General features: G+C 36.9%; 1 protein-coding gene across 4 annotated transcripts in view; it reads left to right on the top strand.

The window, feature by feature from the left end:
- The window catches only part of Rspo2 (R-spondin 2), a 165,084-nt gene extending 151,700 nt beyond the window's left edge, over positions 1-13,384 (top strand). For all 4 annotated transcript variants that reach the window (XM_052747738.1, XM_052747737.1, XM_052747739.1 and 1 more), the window contains one exon: positions 11,476-13,384. In XM_052747738.1, the coding sequence (XP_052603698.1) occupies positions 11,476-11,591 (116 nt within the window). In that variant the 3' untranslated portion in view covers positions 11,592-13,384. The remainder of the gene's footprint in view (positions 1-11,475) is intronic.
- Positions 13,385-24,255: the final 10,871 nt, after the last annotated feature.

Below are 24,255 nucleotides of genomic sequence, written 5' to 3'. Positions count from 1 at the left end.
GTCAGTTTTAATTTGTGCAGGTATACCCATCATGGCCATAACTTCTAGCAAATAAGTGATTACAGAATCAGCCTTTTTAGAACTCAGAGCAGTTGCCGATTGGAAATCCTGAATAAGTGTCAATGTTGTGGTGTACATATTTCAATTTTCCAAATTCTGCCAAGTGAAACACATCCATCTGTCAGAATTCATTCCTCTGAGTACCCTTTGGGTTACATCCTGCCAGTAGTGAAGTCTGATTGTTAAAAGAACAAGTAGGACATTTCCTTGGCTTATTGCCAGGTTATGGACAAATCATTTTTTAAACCTTCACTATTGACATGATGTTATTTATGAAATTCTGAGGCCTCCAGTACATTTCCCATCAATAGTCTATCTATCTCCTCATTATCTTGTGCTAGAGACCCTGGCAGACCCTTATGGGATCAGATGTGAGTTATATATAAAGGATGCTTCCCATTCCTGGTTATATCTTATAACTCAATAAATAACAAAGTTAATTCTGAATCATCAGGGATAAATTCAGCAGTCTCAATATGTAAGACCACTCTTTCAGCATACTGAGAGTTAGTAACTAAGTTGAGAGTTTCCAAAAAAAACCCCATTAATACCAACAGAATAGCATACAATTCTGATTTTGAACCAAATTATAAGGACTTTGAACCACTTTACTTAAATTTTCTGACTTGTAACCTGCTTTTCTTTGTTTGCATCTGTATAAAATGTACGAACTCCAGATATGGGTATTTCCCAAACAATACAATGCAAGGCAGAATCTAATCAGTTCTCTTTATAAGTTGAATTCAATCACTTTTGGGATATTTGCTGTTAATCTTTCCCAAAAAATTACTGCAAGCTCTTTACCAAGGTTCACTTTCTGCATATAATTTGTCAATGTCATCCTTAGCTAAAGGTACTACAATTTCTGCTGAGTCTATTCCTGCTAATTGATGAAGTGTCAATTTTCTTTTCAAAATCAAGTCAGAGATCTTTTCCACAGAAGTTTTAAATTTTTTATTCTGTTTATTTTGTAGAAATATCCATTCCAATATAATATCTTCCCTCTGCATTAAAATTCCTGTAGGAGAATGCTTTAGAGGGTAAAATAGCCAAAATGCAATCAAGCTTTCGATCCACAAAATCCACATGTCCTTCCTGTACTTTCTTTTCCACCAAGGCCAGTTCTCACTCAGCTCAGCTGATAATTCTCTTGGACTATTTAAGTCCTTGTCACCTTGTAAGGTTTTGAACAAATTACTCAGTTCATCATTTTTTACCCCAACAACAGTTCGTAGATGAGAAATGTCTCCAAATAATCTTTGAAAGTCATTAAGAGTCTGTAGTCGATTTCTCCTAATTTGCACCTTCTTGGGTCTAATTTTTTGTAGACCTATTTTATATCCTAAATAATTAATAGAATCTCCTCTTTGTATCTTTTCAGGAGCAATTTGTAATCCCCAGCAAGGCAAAATTTTCTTTACTATTGACATTGTTACTTTACTTCTTCAAGCATTCTAAGTTATCTGCATTTGAATCAGCTAGTAAAATATCATCCATGTAATGATAGATTTAGGAAATTGTTTACATATTTCTTCCAATGACTGTCATACAAAATATTGGCACAGGGTTGGGCTATTTAACATTCCCTGTGGGAGAACCCTCCATTGATCTCTCTTAACTGGCTGACAATCATTATAGCAGGCACCATGAAGGCAAATCTTTCTCTGTCTTTTTCTTGTAAGGGTATTGAAAAGAAATGGTCTTTTAAATTGATAACTATAAGAGGCCATCCTTTAGGTAACAGAGTAGGCAAAGGAATTCCAGATTGTAGAGAGCCCATTGGCTGAATTACTTTGTTAATTGCTTTTAGGTCTGTTACCATTCTCCATTTACCAGATTTCTTTTTAATAACAAATACAGGAGAATTCCAAGGGCTGGTTGATTCTTCAATATGCTGAGCATTTAACTGCTCTTGTACCAGCTCTTCTAAAGCCTGGAGTTTCTCTGTTGTTAAAGGTCATTGCTGGACCCATACAGACTTGTCTGTTAACCATTTTAAAGGTAGAACTGTTGGTGTCTTTGAAAGATTAGCAGTTGTGCCCTGTTCTTGTACAGTCTGGATGGTTGGTGACTGCTCTTTATAATACCTCCTAATATTTCTCTCAGAAACTTGTGTTAGTTTATGGTTTGTTTCTGAGGTTCCAAATATTAATCTGGGTATTCCATTGTTGTAATAAATCACAGCCCCATAAATTCATGGTTATATTAGCCACATATGACTTTAATTTTCCTCTCTGTCCTTTTGGCCCTATACATTTGAGCCATCTTGCACTCTGTTTCACTTGAGATAATGTTCCAATCCCTAACAGCTGAACATTTACCTCCTGAGGAGGCCAATTTGGATGCCAAAATTCTGGTACAATTATTGTAATGTCCACACCTGTGTCTACCAAACCTTCCAAGAGAATGTTATTTATTCATATTTTTAATTTTGGTCTTTGTTCATTTATAGAAGTTTGCCTTAAAAATTCTCCTTATGGTTTCTCCTAAAGTTCCTGTTCTGTTACAGCTGTTTTATCATCCTGAGCATCCTGACTGCTTCCAATAGGCATTTGGTTATTTAATTACTCTGAGAAGAGGTTTCTTCTATGATGGCAGAAAAAGTCTGAACTGAATTTGCCATGGGGGCCTGTGTGAGGCCCCTCGGGGAGTTTGTTGACAGCAGAGGCAAAAGATTACCTTGTCTGTCCCTTGTTGATCTACATTCCTTAGTTCAGTGCTTACCACACCTTCTGCATAATCCAGAAGGGAGAGGCATTCTGTTGCCATTGTTCCTTGAATAAACATTGTTTCTAAGAATGCCCTGTTTACACTCCCTTTTCAAATGACCTTGTTTACTGCAGTTAAAACATCTGACATTATTATTTTTCCTCAGAGCTTTTGATATTACCTCTCCTATCCAAATATCATCATGGTCATGAGACTCAATATTAATTGTGTCCTTGATCCAATCCTCCAAGGGTGCTGATCTTGCCTTTAATGGCCTGATTATTCTTTTGCATGCTGCACTCGCATTCGCAAAAGCCAAAGATTCAATTATTATCTGTCTAGCTTCTGAATTTGGTATTATTCTGTTTACTGCTGAAGACAACCTTTGTAAGAAATCTGTGAAGGATTCTCTGGGGCCTTGTATAACTTTCATAAATGACTCAATTTTTTTCCAGCTTCCTGAATTCTGTCCCATGCATTCAGGGCTGCCATGCAGCATAGAATTAGGGTTTGGTTATTATATAAACATTTTCTTTGATTATCAGCATAATCACCCTCTCCACGAATCTTAACCTGGGAAATTTCCACACCTGTAGCCCTGCATCATTGTTCTATTGTTTTAGCCTACTCTTTAAACCAGGTTCTCCACTGTAACTGTGGGCTGGCCTCTAAGACAACTGTAATTAATTCTTTCCAATCCTGAGGGATAATTCTATTACAAGTTGACCATGAGTTTAACATCTGCTTTACAAATGGAGAATGCATGCCATATGATACTATAGATTCTTGTGAATCTCCTTAAATCTAACATTTCCACTGGACTCTAATTAGCTTGTACACCAGCATTTGTCAGTTCCTGTAAGGGTATGGGGTAAATTAAAGTTTGCTGTCTGGTAACCTGAGGCTGTTTCTCTGTAACTTTATAATTCAATCCTGAGATGATTTCACCTTTAAATTATTCTGTCCGAGTCTGGATTTCTCTATAATTCATTTTAATAGGTTTTTCTAAAGTCAATCCTGAGTGAGTTTCACCTTTAAATTCTCTTGTCTGGGTCTGAATTTCTCTATGATTCATTTTAACAGATTTTTCTAAAGCTTTTATCTTGGCACTTAAATTGAAAAAACTTTTTAATGCTAAATAAATATGATCAAACAAATAATATTCATAATTGATGTTACATACATCCTATCAATATTAATTATCCACTCATTCAAATGTTCCACTTTTGGACTGCCTAATGTGTTATCAAACAGAGACCAAATTCCTTCCATTGTAAAAATGTTTCCAATTTTTTAATGTGGGAAGAAAGATTTTCTTTTAACTAATTTCACCCTTTAAGATAATCTTAATTGACTTGCCCAGTCTGTCGACTGCGTAGAACAGTAGAAGTCCGAGGGAATTTCAAAGTAGCTACCTAGTGTGGTGGCAGTCAGAGATGGGAACCCAGAGAGAGCCCACCACCCACCAGGAGAAAGAAAGCCAAAGAGAGTCTGGCCATGTGCTCCGGCCTGAGCCATGCAACCAGGCCTGAGCCAGGGGCCCTGTAAACCCATAAGCAGCTTTTTAGTGAATTCTTGCCACATTGAGCACCAATTGCAGATGAATTTCTAAATGATCTTATTAAATAAAAAACACAGAGCCAAATATAAGGGTAAAAGCCTTAGAGAGATCAGGGAAATAGGGAAAGCCACCAGCCAACCTTACCTCACCAACTTTGCAGCTTCCAAATGCAAGTTACTTCCTGTCTACCCATGCCTATATGCCTTGTTACTCTGTCGTCTGATTTGCTCTCTCTGTTCAGCTCAATCACTTCCTCTTCCTGCCCAACTCTGTTACTTTCTGTCTATCTGTACAGACCTCCTAACTTCCATTCTTAACTAGTGTTGGAATTTAAGGCATGTGGCACCACACCTGGCTCTGTTTCCAATGTGGCCTTGAACACACAGAGATCCTGCCTGCCAAGTGATAAGATTGAAGATATGTGCTAACATTGCATGACTTCTGTGTTGTGGCTGGCTTTTTCCTCTGATCTCCAGGCAAGCTTTATTTATTAAAGCACAAATAAAATATTACCACATTTCAGCACAAATAAAATATCACCACATTAAGATGGTGCCTATTTTTAAATTTAAGTTATATTTCTTGTAGACAATAGATATATGGAATTTGTTTCTTGATCCTTTCAGCCAGTCTGTGTCTTTTGATTGGGGAATCCAGGCCATTAATATTTAAAGTTATTACTGAAGTGTGTTTGTTGATTGCAGCCATTCTGTTGTTGGTATGTGGTGTTGTTTGTAACCTCAGTAGTACTCTGTGGTTTAGTAATTATAACTTTTCTTTTTTTTTCCACAGTGTCTTGGCTATGCTTATCCCCCTCTTCAGTCTTCCTGTATTTTCCTTTGGTTTGATTTGTTGAATACATTTTTTAGGCTTGTTTTTAACGTGGAAAGTTTTTCTTTCTCTTTCAATGATGGCAGATAGTTTTGATGGGTATTTGTTTAGGTGGGCCATCATGGTCTTTCAGGACCTGGAATGTGTTTCTAAAGTTTCCATTGAGAAGCCAGCTATTATTCTGAAACATTGCCCTTTATATGTGATTTGTGTTTTTTTCTCTTGCAGCTATCTGTACTTGTCTCATTTTGTAAACTTAGTGCTTTAACTGTGATATGTTGTGGGCATCTTCTTTTCTAATCTTGTCTTTTTGGTGCTCTGTTATTAAGATATAATTGCATCACTTTCCCCCTTCTCTTTCCTCCCTCCAATCTCCCTTATAACCCATCCTGTGACACCCTTCACTTCCTTTCAAGTTGATGGTTGCTTTTTATTTGTTATTGTTACATGTACAGATTTTTAAAGCATCAGTTCTTCTGTAGACTGAAGTGACTACATGATTACCTGGAAGTTTTTTGGTCTGTCCCTTGAAATTCAAGATGTCCAATAAACTCTTAATAGGTGGCTTGTTAATTTTTAACACTTTAATAATCTTGAAACAAATCAATGAATGTTACCATTTACATTACACTTTACCTTCCCCCTACCTCTGACTCCCCAGGTCATATATAAATAAGAGTATGTATGCAGGAAAATTTCAAAGAGAGAGACTTTAAGTGTTTTCACTACAGGTATGAAGGTAGTAAATGTGTTAATTAACTCAATTTAGTCATTTTATAAGGTGAAAATATGTTAGAATATCATTTGCATATAAAAAAGACAATCTTCATATGCCATTACAATAGTTACTATGAATTCTTAAGACAGATTGTAGTAGGCCCAAACTTGCTCATTATATTTGCCTAGTCAGGTATCTTTCTAGACAAAACAATGAAAAAACTGGCACCTTATAAATTAATAGCCATTTTTAATGTCTAAAGGGTTTAGGTCAGTTATTTATTCCTAAGCATTTATATCTTATATCCAATTTGGGTGTGATCACTGTATGAGTGAATTGCCTTGTTTTCATAATAAGAGTATTTTTATGTTAAGGGATTTTTCTTAGACCCATTCATGATAAATTTTGGGAACATGCAATAATAGTACTCTTAGAAAGGGATTTAATTGCTGTAGCCTTAAAATATAAAATGCATGAGTTTTGTTGCAAGGATATTTTATTGCTTTAATAGTCATAAAAAGAAGAGATCATGAAAAATTATACTAGGACATTGAGATAATTTATGTTTCATCACTATCATAGTAAACATCCCCATGCATAAAGCTTTGCCCAAGTTTAGATTATTTTCCCAAAATAGATTCCTAGTTCAGAGTCAAAAGTTATGAATATTGCCAGATGGCTTAGTAGAAAGGCTGTATTTAAGTTATATTTCTGTAATGCGTCTAATGCCTGCATCTCCATATTCTTAACAGATTTAAGGATTTTTACTTGGAAGGATCCTGCATCAACACCTCTTTTTATTTGGCAGTTTTAATTGTTAAATATATTAGTCATTTTAATTTTCTTTATGAACTATATTTAGGTTTTTTGTATATTTTTATATGAACACTTAAAATATTTTAAGAACCAACTGGCATCTTTCCACAGAATCATTCATCAGTCTTAAAAAAATAAATTTATCTTGCTAATCATTCTTCATTAAACTCAGCTTACCCATATGAGAAATAGAAATCACCAATTTGCCATTCATTGTCTGCAGTATAGATCTCTCAGGCTTCTGACTGTTCTGCCTTCAGAGTGCCTGCTGAGATGTGGCAGAATTCAATAGGACAGTTGTTTACATGACTCTATATCCTTCAAGGTTAGTTACTTGAAAGATATGAATTCACAAACTCCTGGAATAACACAAACCTCAAAATTTGCATCTTGGTCGTAGGTGAATTGTTTTTGTTACAGTTGTAGCTAAAACAGTAATTATACTTAATTATACAGTCAGTCACATTTGTCATAACATGGCTTTCCCCCATCTCTATGTATATGTATAGGCATATATGTTTTATATATATATGCCTATACATATACATATATAACATGTTACATATATATGTAAACACAGAGAAGCTTTTTTATTTTGTAATTATAGCTACTGTTTTTTCCCCTTCAGTTTACATCCATTATATTTACTCTTAGAAAATCTTTCTCAGGACAAATAGTAGTCAGATTGGAGACCCTAGACAGGCTCTATGCCTTACTGATAGAAATACAAGAACCATTGCTGCAGTGATGTGAAGCTTCTCTCTGAAGTCTAAAGAAAAGAAGAATGTTGGATTTGAGAATTTGTGGAAGAATGAAATAGTGAAATCAAGAGATTCATTGTATTCATTGTACAAGATTCAGATCTTGTAATTTGTGAGTCTTCCTGCTAGTTTGCTTCCAAATAACATATCCTGTTGTGAATGTAATAGCAGTAATCCACAGCTGATAGCTAGGAATATTTCCACAAGCATTTTCTCACCTTTCACTGTGAAAGAATGGATAGGATATCTTTTTGGACCATTTCCATATGTGTGTAAAGATTATGTTGCTTAGCGTGTGGTTTTGATAGTACCTGTATAGTTCCATTTATTTTTATAATTTTGTCTTCCTTTCATCTTAGTAACATGACTTGCTCATATAATATCTCATAACTCTCTGGTAAACAATGACCATCATTGTAGAAATGAATACTCACAATGTAGTGTCTCATCATACACATCCATTACAATATCCAGATTTTCTCTTCCTCGATGTAGCTTTTCTCCATTACATCACGTCAGTTTCCTTAAAAGACAGTAACATATGGGCAAGTCATCATTGTGCATCCATAGAATGGGTCTCAGCAGATCTGTTCTGCACAGTGCGCTGTCCTACTCTGAACAGATTCGTGCTGTAGCAATGGGTCAAGGCCACTGTGTTCTCAAAGCAGTCAGGATAATGATGTGCAGAACTTGTCAGTAGAGTTGTGTATGTTGGAGACTGCCAAACTCATAAACCCAAGTTGCCTTTCCTGATCTTGTGTAGTAAAGATTCTGAGTCTTCCCTTACTAAGTAGGAAGAATGTTAAATCTGTTGGATTTCTCTTAGGGTAACAATTATTATGCATGCCTTTATATGTGCATAAATATATTGAGAATGTACAATTATGCCAAGTACAGAAGTCATTCTCCAACTTTAATATCAAACAATATAGACATATGAATAAATCTAGATAAATATAAAGAAATTAAGTGGGAACAAAAATTAACACATCTATGTCCAGTAAAAATTACCAAATAGATAAGAGCAGGGTTAGATGTTTCTCAGTTTGAACCTAATTTCTTAATGTCTGAAAAATCTTAATTTGAAAGAAAATGTATGTAGAATCTTTTCTATAACTTCTCTTTTAATATATTTCTATTATTTCAAGTTGAGCATAAAGTCAGAACAATCTACTGTGGACCACAAAATATTTTCAGTTAATTTAGTCCTATTTGTGGTCAGATTTTGGCCTTCTATCTTAATTCTTTGGTATTTTCAATATATTTAATATCAGAAATGGTACTGGCCCAAAACAAAACCAACCAACCAATCAACCAAACAATGGCAAAGAGTTTACATTCAACAGTCTTCATATGAAAATAATTAACATTATCACTGGGTCCCCAAATCATTATCAGTTGGAACTGGTCATCAGAGACATAAACATACAGTTTGAAAGAATATTTCATAGTTTTCAGAAGTTTCACTTAGTAAGTCTATGATACCAAATGTTTCATGCAACTGTTAGTAACTGTCCCATTACAAAGCCAAGACCATCTGATACTGATGTTTTTTATCAGAATAGTTATTAGATAACAGATACAAAATTAGCCACCTTAAAGATGTAGCTATGCATGGATTAGGGTTGAATGAGAGTAGTGTACATTTCCCATGGTGGCTCACAACCATCCATAACTCAGGCTCAGATCCCTTGGTACTCGGGTTAGGGATGGTTGTGAGCCACCATGGGAACTAGGTCCTCTGTAAGAGCCCCAAGTTCTCCTAACCACTGAGCCATCTCTCTAGCCTCATCTAGTTTATTTTATATTACCTTCTCTACAAGAAGATTTGGAGATTGTGGATGCTAGAAGCTTTCTTTAACATTTTCAGTCTAGTAGAACAAGTTTTGTTCTCCATTCACTTAACTTCATTTTACTTTTAAGAGGAATGCCAAGATTTAGATAAAGGAATGATAAACTAAATGAATTTTAAAAATATAGTCAGCAATGATTGTTTTGAGCTTCAGATATTTGTTTATTTGAGGAACATGCAGAGCTGAGAAATCTTTGTAAAGTTTTGTATTGGACACTTCTCTTTAAACATGCCTTTCTCTGTGAAGTACTTCTTTGTGCTCTTCAGGCGTGTCATCATTAGAGATAATGGACCTACATAGTTAGAACTTCACAGCTGCTTGGATTAATGATGGCTTGGACTAGGGTTTCATTGGGTAGGATTAACTATGTTTAAAGATGGCAAAATGCCATTATAACATTAATGCCAAAATTTAATGAGAACCAGCAGTTAACTTCAAGGACCTTTATAATTTAATATGGGAGCATGATCGTGTTCTCATTATTTTAATGTAGTGTCTATTAAAATAAGTTTATCTTCTTTCTTGAGATTTTTTTTTTTAGCCAGGCACCATTTGTTGAATGTTGACTGTATTTCTGTCACTTTTCTGGGGTATTGAGGAGTAAGACCATTTCCCTTCCTGTTGAGGAATTTGTAAGAATGTGAAATACTTCCTTAGGAAACTTAAGTATTCTATTTAGTCTCTTAAGACATGTATCTCCTTCATCTCTTGCTTATTTTTTAAAAGATTTATTTCATGTATATGAGTGTTTTTCCTGCATGAATGTATGTGCACTATGTGTTTACATGGAGGTCAGAAAAAGGCCTCAGATCCCTTGAAACTTGAAACACAGATGATTGTGAGCTACCATGGAAACTGAACCCAGTTCCTCTGCAAGAGCAGCAAGTTCTCTGAACCACCAAGCCATCTCTCCAGTCCCATGTAGTTTATTTTATATTAGCTACATTTTCCATTTTGGGATTGTACTGAAAAATTGAATTTCATATGTATAGGAAAATTGATGAGCATCAATTGGATGCTCAGCTAAATGCTATCAATACTGTTGGCGTTGGTATCTGATAGCTGAACCCTACAGAAACATAGGTTTTGTATAAAATTACAAGTACAGCAGGTAGCTAATATTTGGTAATTAGGTTTTTTTTAGAGTAATCTTTCTGTGATGAAGGTATATAGTGATAACTTGCAGTAAAATGTGACATTTATGAACATGTCATGTTTCTATGTTTGTAATATAAAATAATGAACTAAACCCAAGCACTTCCTGTTTCTTTTTTTCATAATCTTGTGTATATCTATATACAAAGAAATGTTACGACCTTCTAAAGTATGAAATACAAATCACAACCAGAAGGTGGAAGAAATAAAAGATGGCAGAGGAGAAATCGTATCCAATAAACCCTGCTGGAGAAAACCCTCAAATATTCACTTTGTGGTCCAGGCTTCCTGGTGGCTAAAGAAAGAAATAGAACTTGGTGTGGTTTTCTGATAGTGAAACACATATCATCCGTTTGTCAGAACAAGCAAGCCTTCTTAATGTTAATAGGAACGACTTGTCCAGGCAATTTGGATAAGAACTGGTGGAACACATAATGAACGGTCCTTCCTGAGTTTTTTTTTTAATAGAAAATTAAAAAAAAAATCAGTGCACACAGTTAATTGTTTCATTCATTGGTCTGTAGAGAACCTGGTGGGGATGGTGTTAAAAACAAGACCCATGCTCCCAAAGAAGGGAGTTTGAAACTTCCAGTATATTTACGATAGAGAGAAACTGATTTTCCTCTGACGGACAGACATGTGAAGCAGCAGAAAGGTGCTGCAAGAGGTGGCTGCTAAGGGCAGCGTTGTTGACAATAGGAGAGTATAAATGAAATTTTTGTGGCAGGATGATATTTGAAAGACTGATCTGGCCTCTGGGAAGTTTTAAATATGCCAGTTCCCTGAAGCAGGAAGATCTGTCTCTGTTCTGGACAGCATATCCAATTTAGGAAATTATTATTATTTCATCAAAATTAATGTGAACAATTTTTCCTTTGAGGCTGCCTTTTCCATAGGTGATGTTTTCCAGATGGGCTTTGGCCAAAATTCTTAATGTTTTGTATTCTCTTTCCTTGAAAAAGGAACTTTTCTGACATCCTCTATTTTCCCTCTTTCTTTATCCCGTCCTAGGGAAGAGAACACCAAAAGCCAAGGAGAAGAGAAACAAGAAGAAGAGGAGGAAGTTGACTGAAAGAGCCCAAGAGCAGCACAGTGTCTTCCTAGCTACAGACAGAGTTTCCCAATAAAATACAGGCAATAGTGGGGGGATTTTGAGGGGGATTTTGTTGCTGTTGTTTATATTGCAAAAGTGCACAAAGCTACTCTCCAATCCACACTGGTGGACAGCATTCCTGCTGCTCTGACCAGTATCCTTTTTCAGTAACATTGCGAAGGGAAGTGCCCAAGCATGGACTCTGGGTTATTTATGCTTTGATTTGAATCTGGAGCCTGTGATAGCAGGAGCTTGTTGACCTCATCAGTGGGAGCTGAAGCATGTACACTCCTGTGATGAGCACCATGTGTCCTAAGAATCTGTCCCTGGCACAGTGATCTTGTAGGAGGCATGTGGCTGTAGATCACCACCGGAGAGTGCACCCATGCCTACTTTCCTGAAAGAAGATACAGAAGCGGGCAAGCGCTGTTCCCTTGTGACTTTTGTTTCTCACCTTGTGCATTGTCAAAGACAATTGCGAGTGGAAATAATGCTTAGTGTCACCGCACGATGTTTTCATGATTGGTGACCTTCAAATGATTTTTCAATGAGACTGCTTTTTAGCTAGGGGTATTCTGTGGAAAATCCTACTATATTTCAGCCTAGTGCTTACATGTACAGATTCTGCTGAGCTCCATACAAAGCTCCATACTGTATATTTATGCTTTCTGTGTGTAACAAGTCATACCTGATTGATAAGATGTCACTTTGTTCTTAGGGGTTCTTAACTATGGTCTGGTACATGATTGTTCTAATTCTGAAAATTGACAAATGTTTTGTTGCCATTTTGTTTCTTCTGTTTGTATTATTTTGGGCGGGGGTGGGGTAGGCTTGTTTCCAATTGTAAGTTTAGGATAAGCTAGTTTGTACGTAGAGTCAAATGACTGATGTCAGAGTTTCGGTGCAGATAGAACTTCCCCAGTTCGTGTCACACACACACACACACACACACACACACACACACACACACACACACACACACACACACACTAAGCAGCATGCAGCATCTGGCCATCAGAAGCCAAACTCCTTTTGAGTTCAGAAAGTGATGATTTATGAAACACAGCTGAAAACATGAGGACTTGTGTGCAGTTACTTGTATTTATTACACAATTTCCAGCTTCATGATTTTCAAACTTAAAGTAACTCATGACATTCAATGATAGGTTACCTGGCAAAATTTTTGGGTCACTGGGGAAGCTGCTATCCTGAAACCACCTAGGAGATGAAGGAGAAAATAGGAGGGCTTTCCCCGACTGAGAGTCACACCGTGCATTTCTCTGCTGAGCCAGAATGTCTTCTACTAGAACAAAGAACATGATGGAGGCTTCTCAGCCGATTCACACAGACATGATTTCAGAATCACCATTGTCCCCTTGGGTCGATCAGTCCTTTGACTTATGAATTGGCAGGCTCTAAATGCTTTATCTTCCTGGCTGATCCAGGGGGAACTTAGAACAAAAGAAATTATTGTAGAGTTTTGAGGAAACAGCCAGAGCAAGGCAAAGCCTTTTCCTCACTTTGCATTGGTAAAACTACCTCTTCAGCATTTTTGTTGAGTCAGAAACATCTTGCTGATATGTATAGATGTCATAAGCTTCATTATGAAAATATTGATGCAAGATAAGCCATATATGAATGTTGTATTCAACTTTAGGGCTTGCACTTAATCCTAAAGTATTCCCTTCCCTTCATGTCTATTCATACACTATATTCCTATTTACTAAGTGGGGAGGGATCTTCTTAATATCATACTTCATTGTTAATAAGTCAATGCTTGTTATGTTTCTGGGCTGTTGTTTTTGTGCATTAAAAACTCAAAAATTGCTTTTGGACTCTTTTTTACTTTAAGAGTACACTTAGGGGAAAGTGAAATGCTTTACCAACACTACTGTCTACTTGTGATCCATCAAAAACATGAGAGAATATATTGATATAAATCTAGGATACTCATTTCAGTAAAACTTATTTACAGTAGTTGAAAGTAGGATTTTCAGAACTAGACTGCCCAAGTCCAAATCTAGCCTAAGAAGACTGAGAGAAATTGTTCTCTCTCCCTGGGTTCTTTTCTACCTGTAGGACTATGTTTTAGGACTGTACTACAGCTCTCCAATCTGAAGTATATTGTATAATGTATATATGTATAATGTAGTATACTCAACTATGTATCACAAATACTTGAGAACATTACATTTATACTGAACATGTTTGCTTTTTATCATTCCTTAAACAATGTATTTAGCAACATTTAAACATAACACATACATATTAGGTATTTTTGATAATTTTAGTGAATGGGAAGTTTGTACACATAGTAAATTATGTATAAATATAACACAATTTGCTGTGTGAGCATATTTGGGTTTAGGTGTCTGCAAGAACCTCTTGGAACCAATGTCATGAGGAAACCAAGACATCCTTGTTCAGACTGAGTTAAGAATTTGGTGATATATATATAAAGTGTGGTCACTATAGCAGATTATTAAGTACTACAGAAATTGTTACATTATGAAAGTATCATACAGCTTCAGTCTATTATTAATTCACTCCTAGACACTGCTTAACTTTTATTCTTGTGAGCATTTATTTACACTCACTTATTTCTAAGTTTCCTGGTTTAAAGAAAGTAAATATAAATCTAAAACTGAATACATAACTATTTCATAGTTGAGGAGCAGTCAAGGAAATAAACCAAACTAGATATTTCAAATGAACTCTAATATCAAGAGTATATTAATTACACAGGTAATAAATCATCTATAAAGTCAAATGAGTTACCAAGATAAGACAGTGGAGCAATATCAGCAAGCCACTATCATGTTTAGGGTGAGGAGAATTCAAGGAAAAGGTGGAATTTCCAAAATCTAGATATCAAGTTCACCCCCAGAAGCTTAAACCTATAGTTGAGAATATAGCTATAACCAGAAGAATCTGGGGCCAAGGAGAAGATGAAATCTAAGATATAACCTCGTCACTTAGAGAAATGTCACAATCTCAGAAACGCCTAGATCTCTTCTTCTCAACAGCTTCTAAGAGGGCTTGCCATCATCCAGACCTGTCCCTGATCCCATGGGCAAGGGGTCCTGGATAATGCTGTGATCCATGATACAGAAGATAGATGTAAGCACAAACTGGCCAGCATACTCACCAAGGCCTGACCCTGGAACTGTGATGCCTCTTGCTTTCCTCATTTAAGAGTTCGTGTTTATGTTCTTGGTTAAGCAAGTGCCTTTGTATTTCTCATTTATTCCTGTTGTTCTTGTTCCTGTTACATCTTGTCAGTAACTAAGTTCTAGTAAGCCTGTCTTGAGAATGAGTGTTGAAGTTTCTCTCTTCCCTTTCTTTGCCAAGGACTGGTCTTTTCTGGCCCCGTTCTGGACTGTGCTATTATTCCTACTTACTGCTGTTCACTCACTACAAATATTCCTTTATGTTCTCACCACTTCTTTTTCTATTAACATACATATTTTGCTGCTTTCTTGCTGAATAGGCTCCTGTTCCTTGTAGACTCTAAATTTTTTCTTGTTGAATGCCATATCCTTTTAGCATCCTCTTAACCCTAGGTTCCCACAGGGATTTAGAACAGTCTGAATGAGCCTCGGTTAGAGTTAATGGCAGGTCTTTAAAGACTGTGCTTAACTTGCACTCACTTAGTGTCTTAGTTGGTAGTCTTTGGAATATAAGACCAAACATGGATTCAAAAGTAGATGGTTCTTAAAGCAGAATAAGGGGTTGGGTAGTCTGGAAATGTGTATTGAATGGATAAATATTTAAGCAGATTGCCAGGTAAATATGAGGACTCATGTTAGCAAACTGCCACATGCCACCTCCTCCAGCTTAAGCAGATGTTGTTGAATACATTCTTGACTCCTGAACAAAATACCTAGATCCTTTCCCCAAAGTGGAGTTACAGGGTGGTACTTCTAAAATTTTGAAGTTGACAGAGGTCTAATAACTTCTAGCTTCTCAGGTACGTGTTAATGCCCTGAAGAACTTTTCATATTCTCCCAGAAAATGTTTCTTAAAAATGACTGTCCAAGTGCTCCTACCACCACTTTCCCGGTGCTTCTGGGTACAGAACTTCTTAAGCAGGCTTCCCATCTTGGTAGTATATTTTCATTCTGAACGTTTGGCCTCTCTTTCTGTCTTAGCATGACCAAAAAGTAAGTATGGACCATGTGACTTCTGAGAGTAAAAAATTGTAGAGAGTGATTGCAGCACCTCTGTTCTCTGGTTGGCTTATTAGTACATGTGATGATTTTCAGACGGAAGTTTGCTACCATTATGAGTCCCTCTACTGTGGAGACAGTAGACCATGTGTCAATGGCAGGGATATCAAGGAAGAAACACTACATGTGTATTTTGACATGAAGACTAAATGAACATAGGAATTTTAGGAAGACTAAATGATGAACATAGGAATTTTAGGAAGACTAGCCTAAGTACTGGAAAGCACCAGTATAAAGCTCCCGAGGAACAAACAGGATCAGGATGGTTGAAGTGCAGACAAAAAGGAAAAAATGATAAAGTATAGTCGGAGGATGGTGGAACAAACGGGAAGGCAGAAGACCCATGAAGTCCATAGAGAAAGCTGATTTTGTTCTATATGCTGGGGAAAAAGTACTGGGTTTTTGTCCTGCTTAAGCAGGAGAGAGGTGTACTTGGATTTCTGTACATTGTTCCCTAGGTCTTCTTTGTGAAAGGTAGATCTTTAGAAGGAAAGCAAAGAGACAATTAGCAGGTTATTGCTTTAACCTGATGAGAATTCTCACAGCATTGGTTAGTGGATATTATTAAATAAAAAGAGGAAGGGCTGGATCTAGGGGCCACAGGAGTTGGATATGAGAAAAAGGAACAAATGGAGCCAAGATATTGTCTAGGTCTTGTTCTGAGTAACAATATTTATGGGACAGAATTGGCAATAAATGATTCTACTTTTCATTTGCTAGACTTGAAGTGGTGGTAGGCAACGAAGTGGATACAGTAAGATGGCAATTGGTTATAAATATGGACTTCAGGGGAAAGGTGAAGGCCAGAATATAATTTGAGAATATATTGGAGTATAGCTTGTTCTTTGAATCACAGAACTATTAAAGAACACAGATGGGAGAACAATGGCTTTGGGGTACTTAAACCTTCAATGTCAACCAGAGGATGGGATGGGAAGAAAGAGACACGGAAAAGTAACCTGAGAGGAGCACCAGGAGCAGTTACTAAGTGTGATGAAGAGTTGCACTGAGCAGTGTAACCCAAACCTACAATCCCAGCATTTACAAGGTTAGGAGACTGAGACAGGTTAATCAAGAGTTCAAGGCTAGCCTCAGATGTGTGAGGCCTGCCCAGAACATAGGAGAACTATCTTTAAAACAAGTTGGAGTTCAAGGCTTTATGTGGTACTCTTCCCTTCTGATTTATAATAAAAATAGTTGGAGAAGTGGGGAGCATGAGAAAAAACATAATAATTGAACATTTTTGTCTCCCCAAATTTATTTCTGAACTACATACTCCAAGAGCGAAATTTACCAATAGTTTACAATCCCTTGAAAGTGGTTTTGATATAGAAAAAACTTAAAGTATGTCAATGCTTAAAACATTTGGAAACTACTCTTCACATAAATGTGATAATGATACTTAATTTCAGGTTACCATATTATCTACCAATTTCATCTACATTTATGATGAAATAATTATCTCAATGGCTCTACAAAGGTTTTTCTTTTATTGCTTTCAAAATCAATAAAATGTATCAAGTGAGCTACAAAACAAGCATTCCGTGAATTATAGGTCCTTGAGTTTGTAATTTTCAGCAATGAGGATTTTTCAAACTTGTAATTATTGAGTTACTTTGGTAGCAGCTCTCTGATGTGAGCGCATACATGTCTGAACAGAATTAGGCAGTGCACATGTACACAATCATAGTATTTAACTAAAAGCAAGATCATGGTAAAAGTATTTCTTTTTTCCATGGTTTTCTATGTAAAATAGAACAAATGAAAGCTTTAATTACTTGCAATTCAATTTTAAATTAAATAAATGTGTTATCGTTTCCCCATCACACTTGCCTGTCTTGGATATATTCTCTCTTGTAGGTGATAATCTGGATAGCAACTGTGGTAAAGCCTTGGAGAACTGGTTCCCTCTTCTCTGAGCCATGACTATCGTTCCATTTCCCAGTCCTATTGCAGGTAGATGGTCCTTTTGCCTGACTTTAACCCACGGGGTTTCAGGGGAATAATGTGCATCTACTTGAGAACTAGTATTTAATAGCAAGTTCACCTTCTGCATGATGTTTGTGCCTTGGGCACAAAGACAGGTCCATGGGGTAAAGGAAGTCTGTCTTTCAGTTAATGTATGGAAAATAGTTGACTCAAATAGTTGCCCAAGCTACACAAGTAAAATATCAGTATTTGTTGTCTTGAGCCTTAATGGTCCTTCATTGCTCCTTATCTTCAGTCAACACCTTCATCATGGACTTCAGAATGGTGAGAAATATATCCTTGTTCTTTAATCCTTCCAGTCATGGGTCTTCCTTCATGACAATCTAACAAATTAACCTATGGACTTTCACAGGAATCCAGAAAGCCATGACTCTTAGGGGAGTCTACAGCCCTGACTTATTGATACCTTCCTCTAAATTGCTACAGCAAATATAAGTCAAAACATTATTTTTAAATAAAATGTTTCAGCATTTCTTCAACAATTAAGCAATTATGTTTTTCAACAACTATACTCTGGCCCCTTGAAATGAAACCCCATACATTTGGTTTGTAGCAGTCATCCTACAAATGTTTGATTAGTTGTTTGTTAATGGTTCAGTATTTTCTTACAGCCTAGAATCTTGAGAAAAAAGCTTTTTAAGATTACGTGTGTGTGTGTGTGTGTGTGTGTGTGTGTGTGTGTGTGTGTGTGTGTGTGTGTGTGTGTATTAAGGCATGGATAGTCCTAGTTATCCTGGAACTTACTTTGTAGACCAGGCTGGCCTCAAATTCACAGAGATCTGCCTGCCTCTGCCTCTCAGGTGCTGGGATTAAAGGCATGCGCCACCACCACCACCAGGCTACATTTCTTAAAACATGAGATTATGAATTGCTTCCTAGTCTTTTATGTGATTATAATTGTCCTGCTATAATTTTTCCCAATATTAAAAAGGGCAAGAAAAGGATCCAGGGACATCTGTGTTAACTGCCTTTGTAATTTATCAGATGAGTTCTCAATTCTATGTGGTATATAAACTGACAGATGGTCAAAGTTTAACCAAAGTAAAACATCTGTTTTAAGTGACACCTTAATTTTGTGATGAGCTAAGTGACTTGAGAGGGATTGCTGTAGGTTTTATTACCATGTGGAGAAACATTACACTTGCCCATCTTCATTCACGAGCCACCCGCAGTGATGTGTGGCAGTGTTAAGGTCCATCATCTACACACCCATAGGCAAGCCCTGGATCTTGTGTATATCTTCAGCCTTGCTCTTCTCTATTCCTTGTTTCCTTCAGTGCTGCCCATCTATGCCTGTCTCTGATAACATAAATGATTTTTCTCTTGGATTTGTTGGCAAAAACTTGCGGAAGTTCTCTTGTTCTTTCGTTGGTTCTGCAGTTACGTTATTAGAATCGTACTGAGCAATTGTGAGCATTGGTCAAATGGAAAAAGGAAGCACCAGGCTTCAGCTCCAAGCAAAACCACTTTATGAGCATGTGGCTGGGGTGCACGTTAATAACGCCAGGGCCCAGGTGGCCGAATTTATGTCCACCCTCTTGATCTGATAATACAGAGCAGGAGGATGAATTGGTAATGACCCAGGCTCAAAACAGATGGTGACTCTCTGTGTCTATGTTGTTGAAAACCTACAAAGGGGAAACATTAAATATGTGTCTTTAAATTTAAATTAGTGCATTTCAAAAACACAGGCTGCTGATCTTTGAAAACAGGGTAGCTGAATGCGTTTCATCTTATAGGTTTGAACTTTTGTGTGCTTTGGGGAAGAGCAACAGACAAAATGGATGGTATGTTTGTTACCCTTTCGTTAGCTCCTTAGTATCAGTGGTGCACCACTATAATTAGGAGCTTGTGTGTAGTTCTTTGTCATTAAATTTGCTACACCCTAATTATGGATGTTTAGAACATTCAAAAGACCACCATCTAAAAATTGGCATCCATTATTAAATATATTTCCTCAGGTCAGATGAATTTGCTTTTGCTCCATAATGCTGATTGAGTTTTGTGCTGTTTTGTCTTAGAGCATTTTGTTGATAATTTACACAAACAATATTTTATCAAAATACACTAAATTACATAATATCATACTGTCTGAATGTGTTCTTGGGATGTGAGGAGGTCTTTGAGTTTGAACCTTTCCAGGGATGATTAGTTCTTTGATTTGCATTCAGAGACAAATAAAACTGCTGCTCAAAGCCAATCCAAACATATCTCAGAATGATTTAGGGATACATTACCACAAACTCACCCTATGATTCTGTGAAAGTCTGGGATGGTTTAATATAAAAGTACATAAAATGAGTATAGTTGAAGACTGGGTACAATTTAAGGGCCATTCCAGAACCTGGTTTGGACTCCCTCAATAGTTATAGGAAAATGGGACCCAGGCAAAAGCAGATGAGAGAGGCTTTCTATCAGCTCCATGTCTCAAACCTGTGCTGTGTAAGTCCTGAGAAATCATCCGTGTTCTTCCAAGTGAAATTGAAGTGGTCCAAGTTCAAAGCTGCTTCAATTGATCTTGGATACACTCTTGAGTTTTCCAAAGTACCAGGATTTCTCACTGGGGTCTATTCTACACTACTCCATGCATAGACCTGTAAGTCATGGGTCTGGTCTTCTTCCTATGATTCATACATTCTCTCTCATGTCTTATGAGTTTCAAAACTAAATAGAAGGGAATGTTTTATTATCTTTTTCAATATTTTGACATGAAAATGTGGTTCTATTTAATTTAATCACCTCAAAAGCATTGATAAAACATGAAATAATATCCAATGCCAAGCCATGTGACATACATTAAGAGAAATGACTGGATTTCACACATTCTTTATTATTTTCTAAATTCATGGTGTTGGATGATGCTCCAGGTCTGGTGCATTGGGAGGAGACACAGAATAGAATATGTTGCTCAGGCTCTTGGGAAGCATGACAGTAATTTACCCAACAGGGCTGGGGAGGCACATGGGCACCTGGAGTAAAAAGTAATAAAATTACAGGTATGAAGACTATACTTTGATAACATGCAGAAAGATTATATTACCATTTCTGATGAGACAAGTCTTCATTAAAAAATATCATTCTAATGCCCTCCCTAAGGGGAGGACATATGACCTTCCTCTACTTAAAGATGGTTGCATGTGAAACTCTAGACTGAATGGATAGTCTTTCCCTACAATGTTGATTCCTAAATATCTTTTGTGATAATGGTACAAAGAAATATGTGCCATGTTTAACACCATAACCTCTGAGGTATTTATAAATTTCTCTTAGAAATTTCAAATATAACAGAAGCTCTTTCACGGTCTAAATATAATCTCTAATATAGATAAAATTTAGGCTAATATCTTTAATAAAGTCAGATTATAAAAACTGACATTTTGATATTATTTTTATATTAGTACTTTCATGTTATTGCAGTATTATTCATGCCAGCCAAGACATGCACATCTTAATTATCCATTAACTGAAGAATAGGTAAAGAAAAACATGCTACATTTTCACAGTGGAATACTACTCAATCATAAAAAGGAATGAACTCCAGCCATCTGTGACAGATGACACAGATGGATCTAGCAGTCATTGTGTTAAATGAAATATGGCAGACACCAAAGGACAAACACACGTGTTATGTTTACTCATATGTGGAAACTAATGAAAGAGAGAAGAAAGGTGGGTGTGAGAAGTCAGAAGAGGCGATGGGAACACATTAAGCTCTAGTCTTCTATAGCACAGTAGGATGACCGCAGCAAAAGCTTATGGTGAGTTTCAAAATAACTACAAGGCAGGGGCAAAAAGATTCCTAAACATAAAGAAATGGAAACAGCAACTATTTTGAGATCATGAGTGCCAATTATTCTGATTTAGTCATCGTACATGGGATCTGTCACCCTAAGCATAATGTACAATTATATGCAGCTAAAATGCAAAACAATGTGTTATTTTACGTACAAAAGAGCAAAAAAAGTGTTATATAATCTGTTTTCCTGAAAGAACATCTGGCCTTTAATATTTCTGGACTATTTCTACATTTGAACATAGTTGTACATTAACAAGAACAGATTCACAGACTGGGGATGTATCTCAGTGGTGCAGCCCTTGACTAACTTACAAGGTTTTGAGTTCAATCCTCACCACCACACTCATAAAAATAAATTAGAGTTATATATAGTTAAAATGCATAATTGTTTTAAAATGCATTATAGAATTCATCTGTATTGTTAACAGTATACAGGAATTTATTACTTTAAAACAAGTCACTTGTTGTATGCTTAAACTGATTCCAATGTTATTAGTCTATGCACTGAACTGGAGCTGGAAGTTTAGGCTTTACCCTCAAATCGCTCCTCCCTCCCTCTCTTGCTTCATCCTTCCATTCCTTCCTCCCACCCTCCATGCCTCTCTTCCTCCCTTTCTTCCTTCCTTCCTCCCCCTCCTCTTAACTTTCAAGATTAAAAAAAATATTTTTTAGATTTATCTATCATTTACTTTTGTGTTTCTCTCCTTTTTTTCCCATTTATTTTACATACTGACCACTCTTGTTCCTTTCCCCCACCTCCCTCCTAGGCCCCGCCCAATCCACTCCTCCATCTCCATTCAGAAAGGGGCAGGCCTCCCATGGGAATCAACAAAGCATGGCCCATCAAGTTGAGGCAGGACCAGGCTCCTCCCCCTGCATCAAGGTTGGGGAGGCAACCCAGCTTGGGGACTGAGTTCCCAAAAGCCAGCTCAAGTGCCAGGGACAGGTCCTGATCTCATTGCTAGGAGCCCCACAAACAGACCAAGCTACACAACTGTCACACACATACAGAGGGCCTAGGTGGGTCTCATACAGACATAAGCATACACATAATTTAATATTTTTTAAAAATAAAGATTAATTTTTTTTCTAATTATGTGTATGCTTATGTCTATGTGTGTGTGCTTATGGATGCAGGCACCCTTGGTAGCTAGAAGTGGGTGTTGGATCCTGAAGCACTGGAGTTACAGGTGGTTGTGAGCCACTCCATGCAGGTGCTGGGAGCAGAACTCAAGTCTTCTGCAAGGGCAGTGCACACTCTTAACTACTTAACTCTCAAATGGCCTTTTTCCAGAAGAGAGCAAAGACTTGTATGTAGGATCTGCTACATAATTGTGGAGCCTTCAAGAACTTGAAATTGCAGAGAAAGACTAAAAACTTAGGAATTTTAAAAGAACCCAAGTGCAGCATTAAAACCAATATCATCATGAAAACTGTGCCATCCCATGGCCTCATGCCCATTAAGTCAGCTCTGGATGTAAGTGTAATTTTAAGTCAGCCCTGGATGGTGAGTGCCTTAGGAGAACAGCATGTTATCCTGTCCCAGGAACACAAGGGACTTTGTGCTTCCATCTGGACAGTTCTTGTGCCTTTACAAAATAGCATGGAGTAACCAAGACAGACCTGATTGCTGTTAGCAAAAAGTGACAGGCCATGAATCACACCTGAAAAAAAAAAAAAAAAACCACAACAACAAGCAAACAAAAAAAACATACTTACATTGAATTACATAGGACATTTTGTTTCAAACACAGAATCCAACATTTGGAGAGGGCAGTCATTTTTATACATGAAGAATTATGAGGCCGACATAGTGTTGAACACCAAATGTTTGTGATTTTGTTCTCTGATCTGTGGGAGCCAAAGAAACTCATACTGCGCTCTTTTTTTGTGTGTGTGTTCTAAACCAGTCAAGATAATATAATTCTAAGAAAGCAAATGAAACTTATTCCAGGACAGAACATCAATCGTTTTTTGTTCCTTTGTTTTTTTTTTTTTTTACAATAAGATTGAACAGACCAACAGGCTTGTGGCTTTTCTTATTTGGAGTAACTTCAATGTCTAAAAGTTGCTAAGTAACACTTTTAATAATAAGAGATCTCAAGGCCAGGATATTAATGATCCATGACCCTATTTAAGAGAAATATTAGCGCTACATCATGAGGCAAGAGGGCTGAATACAGTAATGGGAACTTGGGGTAATGTGTTCAGCCACTTTCATAGATTCTTTTTCTCTGCTGTTCATAGTCAGTTTGGCATGGCACTTCTTTATTAGACCATTTGTAGAGATTATTTCATCATCTCACATTCACTAATAGTTACATTGGAAAATTGTGTGATCTATGCAGAGTAACCACTGTACATCAATTATCACTTGGAAAGTTAGTTCTAGATCTGATAGAAATATATGTCTAAAGTAAACTAAGTGAGACTTGCAGCTCATGGGCTCATTTCCCTACAACCATCCCTCAGTTCCTCTTTCTTGACAGCCTCTCCTTCCACAGGAAGCATTGACTCCTTCTGCCTTGGATATGAGCAACTTGGTCCTCCCCATGAAACCTGAGCCTCAACCTCAACCACCACACGAAGAGGACACAACCTGGGCAGAGAGCAACTTCTGAAGGTCTCTTGAAGCCAAACTTGGCTACAACCCTGGATGTCTGGAGTGGAAACTTCAAAGGAGA

This window comes from Peromyscus californicus, unplaced genomic scaffold (genome assembly GCF_007827085.1).
Source record: "Peromyscus californicus insignis strain IS unplaced genomic scaffold, ASM782708v3 Scaffold_20__1_contigs__length_68692818, whole genome shotgun sequence".
NCBI classification, from domain to species: domain Eukaryota; kingdom Metazoa; phylum Chordata; class Mammalia; order Rodentia; family Cricetidae; genus Peromyscus; species Peromyscus californicus.
This window is presented reverse-complemented; position numbering and strand designations above follow the sequence as displayed.